General features: G+C 40.6%; 2 protein-coding genes across 4 annotated transcripts; one reads left to right on the top strand and one right to left on the bottom strand.

The window, feature by feature from the left end:
* Positions 1 to 1,870: 1,870 nt before the first annotated feature.
* Positions 1,871 to 2,938, top strand: LOC116212268 (ethylene-responsive transcription factor ESR1-like). Its single transcript, XM_031546831.1, has one exon. It carries the CDS (start codon positions 1,871 to 1,873, stop codon positions 2,936 to 2,938), a length of 1,068 nt encoding a protein of 355 aa, XP_031402691.1.
* Positions 2,939 to 12,722: 9,784 nt separating this feature from the next.
* LOC116211628 (BTB/POZ domain-containing protein At1g67900) lies at positions 12,723 to 16,204 on the bottom strand. Of its 3 annotated transcripts, none has more exons than XM_031546088.1 (5): positions 15,901 to 16,204; positions 15,401 to 15,569; positions 15,238 to 15,307; positions 13,852 to 15,138; positions 12,723 to 13,452 (listed from the first exon to the last, which is right to left on the bottom strand). In XM_031546088.1, the coding sequence occupies exons 2-5, from the start codon at positions 15,457 to 15,459 to the stop codon at positions 12,964 to 12,966; spliced, it is 1,905 nt and encodes a 634-aa protein (XP_031401948.1). In that variant the 5' UTR covers positions 15,460 to 15,569; positions 15,901 to 16,204; the 3' UTR covers positions 12,723 to 12,963. The 3 variants fall into 3 exon arrangements, with proteins under 3 accessions (XP_031401948.1, XP_031401946.1, XP_031401947.1); XM_031546086.1 differs by having other exon boundaries at positions 15,401 to 15,675; XM_031546087.1 differs by having other exon boundaries at positions 15,401 to 15,739.
* Positions 16,205 to 16,604: the final 400 nt, after the last annotated feature.

Genomic DNA, 16,604 nt, shown 5'->3' on the forward strand with positions numbered 1-16,604 from the left:
TTCAGATATGTCGTTCCATTGAATTCCTGTTTATTATTATTATTATTATTGTCGTTATTTTTCAGCTTTCAATTCTTCGATGGTCAGGTGCAATATAAATCAAAACAAGAAAAAAAGAAAAGAAAAGAAAAGAAAAGAAGATGGTAATAAGCTATGATTGATTTTTGGACGATGGCCAAAGTTTGTCATGCTTGGTATTTTTTGCTGGATTCTCTTTGTTAGTTGAAGATTTGATTGAAAGTATGTACAATTATTATATGAGTCTGTTGAAAAAAGAAAGAAACTTATCTCGTGTCTGTAAAAATTTTGTTGTGCATGTCAAAGGCTGATCAAATTTCAATTGCGCAGAGGAACCAAATTCATGCCAGTACTTTCGACAGGATTATGTTTATCATCGTGAGTTCGAGTTAAGAGGTTTTATTACTAAATGTTTGTGATATCGAATCGCTTCCAATCATAGGTATGTATGTAGTAAGGCATATATCTCATGGAAGAACAACTTTAAAGACACCAAAAATATCGTCGGGAGATTCACCTGACAAACAATACGTAGTTGTCAATATCACTCTCCTTCCATAACCATAATTTGCTGTTCTTCGAGAACAGTAGAGTGAGTTGTAGAAGACGTAATATTTCACTGGCAAAATTTAATGCCTTAGCTGGCACGGAAAATTAACCCAATAATATAAATTGGCAGGCCATGGACATCATCATGAAACCTTCATTAACTGACTAACAACAGAGTTGAATTCTTGCACAGAGAATTTCACCCGGCCCTTTCATGGTCTGCACTGCAGAGGAAATTTCATTTTATTATTATTATTATTTACTCTTTTTTTTTAACGTATAAATAGGTCCATGGTCTCTCTGCTGATCAGAATATGCTTTACTGTGTGCAACCCTATATATATATATATGTGTGTGTGTGTGTGTGTGTGTAATTAGTTGCCTAAAATGTGATGCCACCATACACGGAATAGGCCACGGTGAAGAGATAATTGTGTATATAGTCATACATCTTTCCGACCGGTTCTCTGAATTTTTCTTCGTCTAGCAGACAATAACATGTTAGCTAGGGATCGAGTTATACAGAAGTTTCTATTAAGAATAGACAGAAAATATTGTTATGATCACGACAGCTTATAATAGCATTGTAGACATTACTCAGTAACAATTTCAAGGCCGTATACTCTTCTGGTTTCTCTAATTTGTCCATAATCGTATAAGATCTACTGAATTTCCTTGATCATCCAGTACACCACTTGACATTTCCTTGCAGATAGAGTATGAAGTTCCAATGTGTTTATGAATAGAAGGTTGTGTGTCATGTAAAAACAAGTCAATGACGTTGGATGAATATAGTCAATTTCGTAGTTAAAAATTCACAAAAAGACTTATGCCTTAATTGATGATGGGTTTAGGTCACAACCCTTGGCGGGGTGTCATCGCAACCAGATATATATTGGGAAGGATAACACATGTAGAGTTTGGCAAGTGCAATCAGCACAATACTTCCCTACCAATACATCTTAAGGAATCGTCTTGACCCTCTGCTAAATCGTTAGATTAATTTGATTGTGATGTGATTCATATTATAAAATGTTAATCTGACTTATAGATGCATGCTACGATTCTTAAAAAAGAAAAAAAAACGACAATTTTTCGTAAATTCGTTAATAGATGATTCATAATTCCAATTTATCCACTCGTGCTAATTGGTGTACAAATGTCCAACTATAAATAGACCCTTCACTACAACACATTTCACACACCTCTTGAGTTGAGTGCCCCTAATCCCACAAGTTCCCCTCCCAAATTACCTAACACACAACCTCACCCCTCTTCTCATATATCAACCAAACGCTTGGTCATGGAAGAAGCATTTAGGCGGCTAAACGGCCACCCCTCCCACTCCACCGAGCCGGCCGAGCCCTTCCCGGAGTCCCACAAGCCCAAGAACTCCTCCAAGAGGGCCCACAAGGACAGCTCCATAGGCGGCGGCTCCACCGCGGCCTCCACCACGATGAGGTACCGCGGGGTCAGGCGCCGCCCCTGGGGAAGGTACGCGGCGGAGATACGGGACCCGCAGTCGAAGGAGAGGAAGTGGCTCGGCACCTTCGACACGGCCGAGGAGGCTGCATGCGCCTACGACTGCGCCGCCCGGGCCATGAGGGGCATCAAGGCCCGCACCAACTTCGTCTACCCCACCACCGCCTTCTCCCACGGCGACCTCTTCTCGTCGTTCCCTCATCCTTCCGCGCCGGCCCATTTCAGTCTCCACAAACCACATCCGGGTCATCACCCCCACCGTCAGCCGACCCCGACTCCTCTGCCACCGGCCCTCATGGACTTCCCGGCACGCTCCTCCTTCTCACGCTCAACGAACTTCACCTGTCCGGCGCCGCAGGGGATCGCATCCCGCCGGTCCAACTCCAACAACAATGCCATGCTCCTCCTGCGTGATCTCATTAACAACACGTCCTCATCAAATTCCCTCCCCGCGGGTTTGCTGGACCCGCCACCAGAGCAGCCGCCTCTGATTGGTCACCAAGAATTCCTTCCCTCCGATCATATCCCGATGGACTATAAGAGCGATCACGGGGAAGAGCATAAGGCAGCTGAGCCGATGAACGGGGCTGAGTTCTTCCCGCAGGAGCCATCCGATTCAGGGCTGCTCGAGGAGGTCATCCAGAGGTTCTTCCCCAAGCTGCCGCCTCCGAAGAGCACCTCCCCGCCTCCCATGGAGTCAGTTAGCGAGGATTATAATAAGAAAGAACATCACCAAATCGATATTAATTCTAGTGGAGGGTTTGGCGATTTGGTTGATTACTATCATTGCCCAGGGCTAGGGTTCCAGCAGCAGCACGAAAGTGTCGCGGCACCAGCGACTGAGTTCCTCGACGGTCCTCCCCGCTATCAGTTCATTCCTTACAATTGATGATCGGTATGGAAATGTAATTTGATTCCTGAAGGGTGAGGATGATGATGATCTTCTATGTGTTGTAGCTTTCACGGGTAGGACTCATTTACAAGCTAGGGAAATTAAACTTAATCTTATATATATATATATATATATATATAAATATGAGAATATGATTATCTATTATAATATATTATTCTTGTCAGATAGATGTCGCATTTTGGGAAGATTAAGGTAAAGGCCACACACATATATGATGATGGGAGTGGAGTTCGATATTATTGACTGTAATGTGGCCTCTTGTCATTTTTAGGGTTTCGAGCGGGAGGGGATAAACCACCTTGTTAATCATCACATTGTTGTGGGAAGATCAATGTGGAAGAACTTAAAATATAGTTCTTAATTAGATTCGCACTCAAAAGGCTGAATGTTTTTGTGGGTGATTGTATATATACGTCTACATGTATGTGGGTGTATATATATGTGTAAATATACGCACTCTATCTGTTAGGTTAAGGGAGTTGATCTGTAAAAATTCCCATCAAAATCCATGAAAAGGCAGTCTTGGTGCCATCTTATTCTTTTCCACAAACAACACCCCACTAATTAATCTTATCATTGGCATGAATACTCTCATGAGTGTTCGGTCGAGCTCATGTATATATACATTTATATGTGCTTAAACAGAAACGTATGTTCGTCAGCTTCTAGAGATGATTGATGACCTTAAGTTTGCTTCAATGGGGTTGCTATATATAAATATTTCGCTGCTAAATCTTGTTACATATATATGGGTTTACTTTATATTAATTATATCATCATATTCTAATATTATCCAGTGGCCCGGTTTGAGAATTGAAATTAGAAAGCCATATCTTGTGTATCAGTATGTGTCTATGTACGTGTACGTGTGTTCTGTTGTCCATTCCATTTGATTCTTTTGTTATTTTATTATTTGAAATGCATGGCACGTATTAATGCTGGTCGACGACCTAATTACTTAACGATTGATGCTCAAGGAGCTTTACTATTTCCCTTTTGAAAATGATGGCCTTTGCACTCCATTTATATCATAGACAAGCTCCCTCCATGTCACGGAGACTTGAACCCTCACCTTCAAGCTTAAGATTAGGTTTGAGTCTTGTGCCCGGGCAAAGGAGCTCAATGCTGTTTGCCCTTCTGTGATCCCCAAAGGTTCCTTTTGGATGTCCCAGCTGGTCTATAACGGAATAGGTCTCTTCTGACCGGTACGTATATAGATTCGGACTTTTACTCATACTTGAAGAGGAGTTAGTCCCAATATCACTCTTAATAATCCCGATGGCGTAAAAAGGGTTTGGCGGATGGTCTACGCATATGCCATAGCTTAGGAACTGATCGAGCATCTCTTCTTTTTTATTCAGAAATGCCATCATGGGTAGGATCATATGTAATTGGAAGATTGTGATTCTTGTACGTATTACATAAAATTGACTTGTCTTCCAAAGAAATCACTGACGTTATGGAAATAAAACTTGGATGCAGTTGGCCGGCAGCTTTCTATATTTCATGGCAAATGACAATCGAAAACTTGAATAACTATTTGGAGACGAGACAGCCCGAAATTGTAAAGCTCCAATGTAGACATATCATCAATAGATCAATAAAAGATACGCATGGATGAGATTGACCAAACACGTCCATCGGTTGGTCTACAATACGTAAGATTGAAGACACATGTATGGCATGCAAGTAAATTAGTTGAACTCAAATAATTTATTTTCTTATTTATTTATTTTATTTGAGTTATAAGTAAATTACTTGAAAATTTTCAGTTAAACACTTGTATGTAGCATGGATGCACATACATATTATAAATGAGTCATAGAATTTTCAATGTAGTATAGGGAGCTTTCATATATGCACACATCATCTTTTTAGTTTTTTTTATCAAGCAATTCCATCCATTTCATATGTACCTGGGATGAGTTAGTATGAAATTTGGTGATTTTTTTTTTGCCAGAACAAATCTCATCTTATTAAATCAACCAAGGCCTCTTACTAACATCATCAATTTATCCTGAATACTGTACATTAACACATTTAGTTAAAATGCATATATGATATATAATATATATACAAGTAATTTATGATGAAATTTCAAATAAATTACTTATAAATTCATGTAAAATATGTGAAAAAAAAAGTAAATTGCTTAAGATCAATTGATTTGCTTGAGAAAATATAAGTAATCTATTATAGGTATTTAAAAAGGTTTCTCAAGCTTGTGAGATGAGAAATCTCCGTTCATGTGATGTGAGTCTTCCACACATGACTTTTGAGCAATTTATCAACTCTTGGTTGAGTATCTTTTCATTCATCTTCTTTAATTTAATAACATATCGAAAGTAATTAATAAAATAATTAAAGAATGTGAGAGATGAGCATAATAAGTTTATTAACATTGCAGTGGTAGAAACATGGTTAATTGTGTTAATTTTCTTGTATTCGAAACTTTTTATCTAACTTTTCTTATTTTTATTATGCTTTTGTTCATATCTTATTTTTGAAAAAAAATGCATTTTTAATGTAGACTTGACACCGTTAATTTTGCATACATGGTAATTTATCGGTGATTGCAAATTAAAATTACTTAAAAAGTAAAAAAAAATGAGAAATTAAAATAAAATTAATTAATTAAACTATAAAAAAATAACGCCAAGGGGCTAGATGGTTGCCAAGAAGGGGAACCGATCATGGCTTCCCTTTCTAGGCCCATGCAAAGTGATGTATATATCATATGTTCAATATGTTATATGAACATGGAACTTTTAAGATAAAAATTGCAAATATGTAACTCCTATTACTAAAAAATGTACAAATTATCTAATTTTTATAAAATCAATATGTGGAATTTGTATTATTTAATATAACTGTTCATAGGGGAAGTTATATTGGATTTAGCATTATACCGTATATTGTTTCCGAATAAATTTTTATGAAAAAATAAATAAAACCATCTATACATATATATTACAAATAAATTTAAAAATTCCTATTAAAAAGAGTAAGATACAACAATAATAAATCTATACTCTCAATCAAGGTTACATCTACTAAAATATAATACTACATATAAGCCATAAATATAATAAATCATAGAAACATAAAAATTTTATTTATTTATTTATTCACGACAAATTAACAAAAAAAATCACAAGCGCCGGCGCAACGCATGCGCCACGAGTTTAGTTTACTTGAATGTACTGTACAAGCAATTTTCAGCCCAATGTACTGTAAACTGACCCTAGTTATGCATAAACAAATACAAGAGCTCTTACTTTACATACTACTTTTGGTAAAGAAATAAAATTTTAGTAAAGGTTAAACATATATGCCCCTTGATGATATTAGGATCCGTTCTAGATACCTATCCCTAATACAATATGGACCCATTCATTAATTTTGGGCTTATGCGTGTTCATTTAGTCAAAACCATCGAGAAGCATATGTGGACTTGCAGCTAGGTCTTCGACGAGGTACGTCCTTGTGCTGCTGGGGATTGATTCCGGCAAAGCCATGCACTGGTGGCATCCCGATTCATCATGCAATCTTGTATATGAATTAGTACTGTCAGTATGGATGCCCGTGTAGGTTTTCCCGTTACTTTGTACCAGTGGCACGATGAGCGAGCTTGCGTGATCGATCGGTAAGCACGGTGTAGCTTTTCATTCACAAAAGGAACCGGTTAATTGAGAGACTAAGCTGTCCTAACACATATAGGGATTATTAATGATTTTTAGGGAGAGATCGAGAAAGGAGGGTATAGTAGTGAGATAATGGACCATTCTAGTACTTCTAATGAATATTAAGTGCTTGTTTGGAGGGGACAGCTGCCGAACAGATATGCGCAAATTGTTCAAGAAGGCACTGGCAGAACTCAATGCTAATCCCTTTCTTTCAATTATATCGCATGCAGATTTGGAGACTGAGAGATCCTATAGGGTTTGATGAACATAAGGTATCAGAGAAGGGTACCGATGAAATTATAAGGTGATTTTACGATTCGAGTAGGATTTATGCATATAGAACAAAAAGGATATGACATTTTTGGTGAGTGAAAGCGAAATCAATGCTGTTCTACATTGCGTTAACATTACATATAATAGATTATATATAAGTACGTAGGAGGGTCATCTTAACTAATGTAAGCTCATTATCCAATAGGATGATCACTTGGTTTCCATGTATAGTTAAATGCCCGAAGCAACTAGCAATTCCTATCAAGCACGCCTTGGCTGAAGCAGCCAGTCGACCACTTGGGTCAGGACCGGTATATATGTGTTGCCTCCTATATATAGCTCACAGCACGGGATCGAAATCACTGCTTCAACTGGCTTGCAAACGCAGGTCTGATTTTTCAGTAGGACCCAATTCGTTACTCGACTCGACCCCAGAAGAGATGTTTTTTTCGCAATTTAATTAGGACTCCATCGACTCGTCTTTGGTTTTCCTCTCTTTTTGTTATCATTAAAAGGGAACTGGGTATAGGCCCTCTGCAGTCATTATTTCTTCACAGAATCCCAGAGGTGTCTTATCTCAGGCGTCGACTTGGCCTTGGCCGTAAGAGGTGCTACTGGCAGATATCGACGTCGGTGGCCCAGAGAATAGATCGCTGATATCTCTGGCCCAATACCCTTCGCATTGGTCCGCTCAATGGAGCCCAGAAATCAGAAGCAATGTAGGCGTAATGGTTGTATACTTTACTAAATTGAGTATGGGCCTGCCCCAGTATATACATATGTTTGTTTTTAATTACTGCATTGAGAATGGGCCTGCCGAAAAAGCAAGAGCGAATTTAGCCACAGGAGACTGTCATGTGACTCATGTCACCCAATTTAATTTCGACGGATGGATCGGTTTCATAGCCTAATATGAAATTCTTATCTGTGGTTAGTTCTGTTCATGGTATCATCTAGTACTTGTTGCATGCATAAGATTGCATCCGATTATCATAAGTTGTGAATCCGTTCCTATATTACAAAACACGTGGGGGCAAACACTAGGCCTCAAGTCCTATATTAAATTCCATCTTTTGCATGCGATGGAGATATCATGAATTAATTAGCCAAACTAATTGAAAGCGTATCGCTTCATTACGATCTCCCCTTCCCCCTGTACATTCAGATATTATCCGTTCCTGTGGTCCAAACCTTAATTAATTCTAATCGACTAATCCTCAAAAAAAAATTCGATGATCTGGCAAAGATTTTTTGTGGGTAAAGTATGTAGATCTTGAGTTGTCTGGGATTAGGAATTTATGTCGTTGATAACGAAATGATGAAATGGGTCCATGAGCAAACAGGCTTTTCCTGTCATTAATATATCATCATCGTCATCAATAGCTAATAGCAATAATTCCTGTGGCTCAACTTTGGAAGTGAATCAGCATCTATGCAAAATATCGGATCTTATTCATTATATACAACCATAAGCATATCTACACACATAATTTCGAAAAAAAAAAAAAAAGAGCCTAGAACAGAAATAATGAATGATATGTACTTTCTTTTGAAAGTATATTGCAGATTACTCTACCTGATGTACTTATTCATATATAGACATGAAAAAGCCATATCCATCATTTCAGAAGTCTGTAATAATTTATCAAAATCCATGATACATATGTAATAATAGCACAGCTCGGAGGTCGACTTAACCCTACTTCATCAAAAAAGACTTATATTTATTTTGTGTCATGCATGGGCACCAGTCCATGTATATATCGATCTTTTTTCTAGATCAGCAGGTATCACTATCACAGATCGCATTTCATTGAGTTTCCATCAAACGCTTCAGCTTCCAGATGATCGACGTATACATCTCTCTCCTCTTCATATATGCTGTTGATGAATCGAATTAAAAATGGCATCGAAGAACAAAGATATATAGATATCACTAGCTTTATCTGTCGGTGTGTTTGAGCTAGTGAATGATGAAAAGTGACCCACCAAAAGAGTTATCAAAGGAGACGAGATAAGTTCTCTACTCTCTCGAAGATTGACACCAACGAGAATGTCTCCCATCATAACCAGCCAGCCATGGACCCCATTGTAAAGATTTTTCTTTCCAGATCTACATATTAAACAATATATTTTCTTCTAAGAAATATATGTGTGCATATACGTACATATAGATATCGCTCGATACCTCACTGATGCGAATGGTTAGGTTCGACGCGAGAGCTATCGACAGCAATTTGGTTTCACATTTTCATTCCATTTATTTTGAGTTGTAATCGTTTGACAAGTGTTATTATGTATTCATTCGGTGCTTTAAATTGTTCGATTGTCGATGAAAAGCAATCTTATTGAAATAAAATCGATAATAAATATCGGTTTTATATATGTCTCTATATAAAAGTGAACCGAATTAAGAATTCTCTTTCATTTTATCAACAATCAAATCCCTGTTCACGATCAAGGATTCTATTTTATCATCAATCCAATCACTATTCCAATTTTTTTCTCTCTTTGAACGTTTATCCAAGCAATTAATTGGCATGGAGGATGTCTCATGATGATTTCTAAAGCCAGGAATAAGGAGAAGGAGAAGGAGAAGGAGAAGGAGAAGGACGTCAGGGGTAGAATGGGGAAGTCCTTGCGGGTTTATGATGGGTTGCGTTTGAGTGGTTGAAGCATTACGTAAAAGTGATATGGATTTATTAGTTGGATCGATCCTTAGTGGAAGTACTTTGCCATCATAGCCGTGAGACTCAAAAGGGAAAAGACGGTCTGGCGATGGTGGTGCGGCCAACACTCCAAGCTTGAGAGAGCTTCCAAAGACGAATCTTGGTTTACAATGAATGAGACAGATTTAGCTCGAGACGCCCTTACAAGATTAGTCATGCACTCTTTCGATATACACAAAAGATCACAATATTTCCGTTGAGGTAATAACTTTTCCTGAGGCTCAGGCTTAACCAACAAAAGTGCCAATCGGATTGAATCACGGGCAGTATGTAATGCAACTTTTCCATGAATTTATACACTTTCCTAGCTACGGGACCCCTTCAATCCATAAATGAAATGATCACGGGGTAATGGGCATGCCCCTAACCTTTCTTTTGCACCCTTAGGCCTTATCCATAGCCATATCTCCCCCATTATCATTTAATTTTTCTTACCCTTTCCTCTGCTCTTTCTCTCTCTCTATATATCTGAAACTCATCTTATGGAGAGCAAATTGTTGTATAGAAATTCTCTCCTTCTTAGGCAAACTTGATACTTCCAATTCCATAAAGAATTAGAGATAGCTTTATATATGGAGAGTCATCATCAATGGGTGAGTAGGAATAAGGATTTGAAGGTGGAGACTAATTCGGCCGAATTTGTAGGATCATGCGGTTCCGCGGAGTCACCACCTGGTCTGACAGTTGTGGGGGCTTCAGGGGCGTCCTTGACTAGGCAACCGAGCGCCACGAAGAGCACGTGTCTGTGCTCTCCCACCACCCATGTTGGCTCCTTCCGCTGCCGCCTCCACCGTGCACCACCAGGACCGTCTCTGCAGCGTACCAAGAGCATAGACTACCCCTCTAATTAACTATAAGAATCCCAAGTGAGCCCGCTAATATCGCACTCGTTTTCGCCAAAGGTCATGATGTTCCTTCCACTAAGTTTATGTACTAAGTGATCTGGAATTGGCACCGGTACCTGACAGCTGCATCTGCGAGGTAGTCGATGTCAATATGTGATATGGTGTTTATGTGTGTCTGTTATTGTATTGGCAACTGCCAGAAAAACGGCATGTAGTATTTCCTTGTTTTAATAGGCGATCATTCATTTTTGTTTCGGCCGCCATGGTTAGAAGAATATGGTTGCAGTATGATCCATATCAAAGATGTTCAGGATGATGTTGGGATCGTAATTTCGTGAACTCGGTGAGTACATATCAATCAGTTATTTTCAATTCTATGCAGTATTCCTAGTATATTATGTCCAAGGAATGTTCATGGGATCAATGTAAATGGGGTGGTACATGTTTCACATAATAGCAGAATCAATGTGAATGGGGTGGTACATGTATCACGTCATAGCAGTTTGTGCGAAAGAAAAAGCCTGAGATTTATGTTTGTCGATGAATCAGATCTGCATTCGGGGTTCTGGAAAACGAAAGGTTTGAATAGGTTCATCTAGACACCATGCTATCAACTTAAATGAGATGGACTTGACCAGCAGCTCGTGAAGAACCACTTTATCAAAGAGATGGAAACATTATCAAAGTAGCTTTTGTTCCCAAAAGATCAGATCCCCACAAACGATTAATATTCCTAGTAGCTCCGGCAATAGGCACAATTCATCGAACGAGACCTTTCGACTCCTTTTCAAATGGTAATAAGTTCATCAATCAATCTAACATTTACAATTTAAGCCTGAGAAATGACCCCAAACAGAAGATTGGCTCCGAATTTCTAGTCTTGACAATCATCATTTTTACGCATCTTCCCAATTTTTTGGTACGTAGAAACATCAACAGCCTCGTATATAAACACACAAGACAAGGTTATGTTTAATTTTTTATCAACTAAGGATTAACACAATTAGCCCGACTTGGCCAAATATATAATTTGTAAGATTTTACTCAAGCTCGTAAATGCTATTCATCGTACATATAAGAATTCCAGATTGAACAGTCTCCTAGCTATGAAAGAAGCAGAAACGAATTGCCCCATTCCATAGATGTAGGCCCAAAAGATAAAAGGACTTTCACTGAACATGAAGAAGACAGATTCGATGACTACCCTGTAATACATGACGTGAGCACATATATACACATTACGAGATGGGAAAATGCAGAGTCCCGGAAGGGGGACCGTCCCCCCATCGCAGGACCATAGAAAAGCCCCAGATATAGATATAGGATGATCGTACAGATGAAGTAGCGCTGTCTTGGGTTCATGCGCTACAACATCGAACGTAAGTCCTGTTCCAAACTGAACAGTCCCTGGTCGATTGTTCGGTCAGTCACTTTTCACCCAAAAAGATGAAAAGCAAGAAAGGAAAGAATTACAATTACAGTTCATTCCACTTGAAGATTTTAATGATTATCTCAACAAGGGGGAGAAGGCGTGCGTGGTTAGGAATAATTCTCCATAATTGCCTCCCACAGTGCCTCCCCCTTGCATTTTTTGATGTGTCTAATTACATTTTGTCCTCTCAAAATAGTCATTTCCCGACACTGAATTATGGAGTTTTATATTCTCGGTCAAAACTAAATTATGAGAATCAACCAAGATTATAACATCATATCCTGCCGGTCACAAGTTCCGTCGTACAATAACCGACTGCCTGTCATCATTTTTTCGGTTCAAATTTAAAAGCTCGCATGAAACCGGTGTTTCAACCAGTGTTCGATTACACGAAGCTTCCCCTTCAAGATTTGAGTATCAACCGTAAGGCTCTTTAACTGTATTTTCAACTGATCAAATATTAAACTTCTTTCCCGACTGACAAGTCAATGGTGTGGTCAGATGGGTTACTTTAGACAATCTTCAACGCCGAAAGTGGGACAAATTCGAAGAATATGTCAGACAGATGGGAAGAGGAGAAGATCAATAATTGATTTGATTTCAACTAATTTAATTTTAAGCACCAAAATGAAGGTATTTGGAGGATCTCCTTAATGGACAGACACACCCACATTGCCCCCCTTGCATGATTCGATGATGTACAGCACACTACTCCCTGCTCTGCTCTTGTTTGTGTCCTCTGGTTTCCATAACAAGGAAGAAAACAAGATCCAACAAAGAGATTGTCCTCTGATGTCCTGGAAATCTTGTCCCCTTATTATAAAAGATTTTGTTTACGATTTTAACTAATAATGCACATTGATTTGAGATTCTCTCTTGATCTTTGAGGTCCTTTCCCTACAACTTACATGGCACTTCTGTTGGGAAGATGAAAGGGCAAAAAAGAAATAGGAATTGTTTGAGTTACCCATCAATTCTTTCTCTTCTGTTTAACCCGCCCATCCCGATTTACGGTTACACAAAATTTTTTAACTGATCAGTTCTTCTCGCTGGCGCTTCTGTTGATGGACCATAGCTTGCTGAACATCCTCTTAGGCCGGGTCGGGATCGCGCATAATGACTTGAGCTTGTTGGGGGTCCTCCCAATCCCGTCGTGGTCTTCCATGTCGTCAGCCTCGGCCAGTTTCATCCTCAGGGTCGGTATCTTCGACTTCGGGGACTTGAGCCCCGAGACGCTCCACTGGTCATCCGCGTGGACACTTGTCGTGGTGCTCAAGGGTCCCGTGGGTCTCGACGGGTCGATCCCGTGGGTGGCCAGGAGGGCCTTGATGTTCGGGGGAAGCTCAGTCATTTTGCCACCTGATGTGGCGGCCCGTGCCTGCTCGAAGAAGAGGACCTGGACCACTACCCTTAGGGGAAGCAGCTCGTTCTGGGCGGCGTGCATGCATGCTTCCATTGATAGCTTCTTACAGTCGAGAATTCTGCAAAGCCGTTTCCGTTCGCTTTTGTTGAGATCTTGGTGTGCCTAGGACATTCACAAAAACAGAAAATCAGCACCTCTACCATTCGTCATATTGAATATATATATATATATATATATATATATATCCCCTAGAAAGAGAATAAGAAGTAACGGACAATGTTAGGACTCATTCCGGAACTGAATCGAAGCTAATGGAAAATTTTTGCTCTTATGGACCATTATTCGAATAGAATGGAATTGAATTGAATTAAAACGTGAGAAATTATGCACTAATTTGATCACAGGCTGGCAGTAAATTGTGAACTAATTCAACCAGAAAAGATCTAAAAGTCAATAGATTTGGTTATCCACCAGAAAGATTGTGACCCACGACCTAAAAGTTTAATCCCAAAATCTACTAGGAAATAAGGTCAGTATAGCGAGAACAGTTTCCGAGAATACCTTGAGATAAATGTCTATGGCCCGGTAAAGGTCATCGTGGTCTGACCTAGCAAAGTCCGGTATAGCCTCGGCGATCATGATGAACTTTGAGAGTGGCAAGTTCACATCCCGTGCAATCTCCTGCAGATAATTGTCAATAATCTTTGCCACTTTGAGCTTGGAACTGTGAGAAGCCGAGGATGACCTACGGCTTTCCTGAAACTCGATGTCGATATTCTCTGCTGACCGGGACCTTCTCCTCTCAAACCCAAGCTTCGACCTTGGGGGACTAGTGGGCGGGCTCTGCCCCTGCATCATGAACTGCTCCAATATCGCCATCACTATATCAACATCGAAGATGGTGCTATTCCCTGTCGAATTAGGTATTAGCAGGTCGTTAGCGCTCGCCTCCTCGAGCTGAAGCGCGATGCGTCTTGCCAACTCTGTCTTCGAGGACGAGGAAGCATTGAGAATGTTTGCAGCCTTGAGGAGCTTGAGAAGGAAGCTGCACGAGACTGCCCCCTTCTCCATAGGAAGGAGGCTTATGATTGACTCGAGGAGGAGCCTGTGCTTGGAGCCGACCTCCTCGTTCGAGTCAGAGTCATCCGACTCTGAACTTTTCGCCGCCCTCTCAGCCTTTCCTCTGGCTCGTGATATGCTAGGAAGCCACCTTGACGCATAGATCTTCAGGGCATCGCCAATGAGGTTAGAGGGCACTTTACCTGCGGACTTGATAGCAATCATAGCCCTCCAGTACAAGTCTATCCCCAGCTCGGCCAAGTCCTCAGCCCACCAATTCGATTTCGTCCCCAACTTGCTGCTGTGCCTTAAGCTCTCGGTGCCATTACAGGAGACGTCATCCCGGCCCCTTCGGGACTGGCTGTGGGAGAGGCTGACCTTGAAAGGGTGGGCGAGGACCTTCGAGGCGATCGAGTCGATGCACCGGCTTGTGATTCCAAGATCCTCCGACCACATAGGGTGCAACTTTGTCGTCTGGAGGGTCACACTGCAGTCCCTCCAGCCATGGAGTATGCACGAGTTGAAGAAGACCTCAAGCTTGTATATTAAGTTACCTTTCTCGACATCCTCGGACATCTGGAGGTACTCAGCAGCACATCGGGCAGCCACGATGTTGTAGGCGGAGAGGGTGATAGTGATGCCATAGCAGAACTTGGCGCAGAGCTCAAAGGCCTCGACCCCGCCGGGGAAGTCCGAGAGCTGGATAAATGACTGGGGTTGGGTGGAAGAAGAGTCGGGGGACTCCACGCTGAGCCTCTGAAGGCGGAGGCACTTCGAGAGCAGAGGAAACTGCAGAATCAAAATGGAGTAATCTTCATCAAACATCGAATATTCATTCGAACGAACGTTTTATTTGTTAGGGAGGATTTGTTTTTTCTTTCGATTTACCTTGTGAAGCAAGTATCTGCTGCCCTTCACTTGGATTATGAGATCACTGGAGACTTCCGAGGAGACTGACCTGCATTCAAGAACCACAAAGCCCGGGAACCAATCAAGCTCCGTAAAGTTTCCAAGAAACAAAAGCGAAGTTTCCAGGAGCTCCTTTCATTACCTTACTGCTTCCGTAGTGTAGAAAGTATCAGGGCGAGATCCGAGTTTCATGAACTTCATGGTTGTCTAAAAAGCTGTCTTCCAACCCTTCTTCCTGCTCTATCCGGTCATCAGAATCAGAGAATTTCCAGCCAAATTCAAGCCTCCCCGGCAGTGTTCCAGGAGATGCTCTGCAGCAGATTGTCCAACACAGGTTCAGGAATGAAGGAACCAAGGACGAGAGGGCTCCTTACGTTCTTGTTGGGTGTGTGAGTGATGGAGAGAGAGAGAGAGAGACTGCCAAGTGTTAAAAATAAGGTGGGGAATTCTGGTGAAACGACAGCTTGACACAAATTTTAACCTATGGAAGGTCAAAAAAATAAACAGCCATGACCCGGTTTGATTTGGACATACGATGATGAGCACAAGCCACCAAAATTCAAGGGAAAAAAAAAAAAGTCTTGTTCATAACTAGAAAGAGAAGAACAATAGCCCACAAAGGGTTTTCTTTTCCCCCCTTACCACTGGTTGTCCAAAAGCGGCAGCACATAAATGTGTGCCGGGTACTTGCTGGAACAGGATCGATACAGGCCAAGATCACCCACCGAGAAAAAAGCGAGATTCGCGGCCCTCCCTCCGAACCGGAAACTTCCAAGCCCTTATGGAAAAAAGGTTCCCTGAGGCACTAGATGGATCGAATTGGAGATCCTAGAGGAAAAAGATTTGTCTTTCTTTTCTGTTTTTTTCTTTTGTTCTTGTTTTTGGTGTAGTGGTGAAAGAAACTAAAGAGCGAGTGGGGAGAGGAGGAGAGGAAGGGAGGAGAGAACAAGGTAAAGGGACTATAAGGGAAGGAGGGACAGTGCCAGCGTGCAATTCAAAACGAAAGACTCCCACGTGCTTATCCTGCGCCCACCTCTCATCATTGCCACTGCAATTTTTATTTTTATTTTTTTGCTCTTTTTTTTTTGGGTGATTTTTATACTTTTTTACTGTGCAGACATTTGAGAATATTTTAGTCAAACACTATTTATATACTCCAACATCGTACCCATTTAGTCCCGGCAGGGTCCCTCTAATCTTCCATTTAGAAACAGTTTCATATTAGAAAAGATTAGAGAGATAGGGGGAGAGAGATTTTAAAAAGAATTAGAGGAAAATGGTGTGTGTATATATTTATTTCGCCTTTTCGGAAAGACGGAAGAAAGAATAATACCTTAAAGCAAAGG

Source organism: Punica granatum, chromosome 6 (genome assembly GCF_007655135.1).
Source record: "Punica granatum isolate Tunisia-2019 chromosome 6, ASM765513v2, whole genome shotgun sequence".
In the NCBI taxonomy this organism is placed as follows: Eukaryota; Viridiplantae; Streptophyta; class Magnoliopsida; order Myrtales; family Lythraceae; genus Punica; species Punica granatum.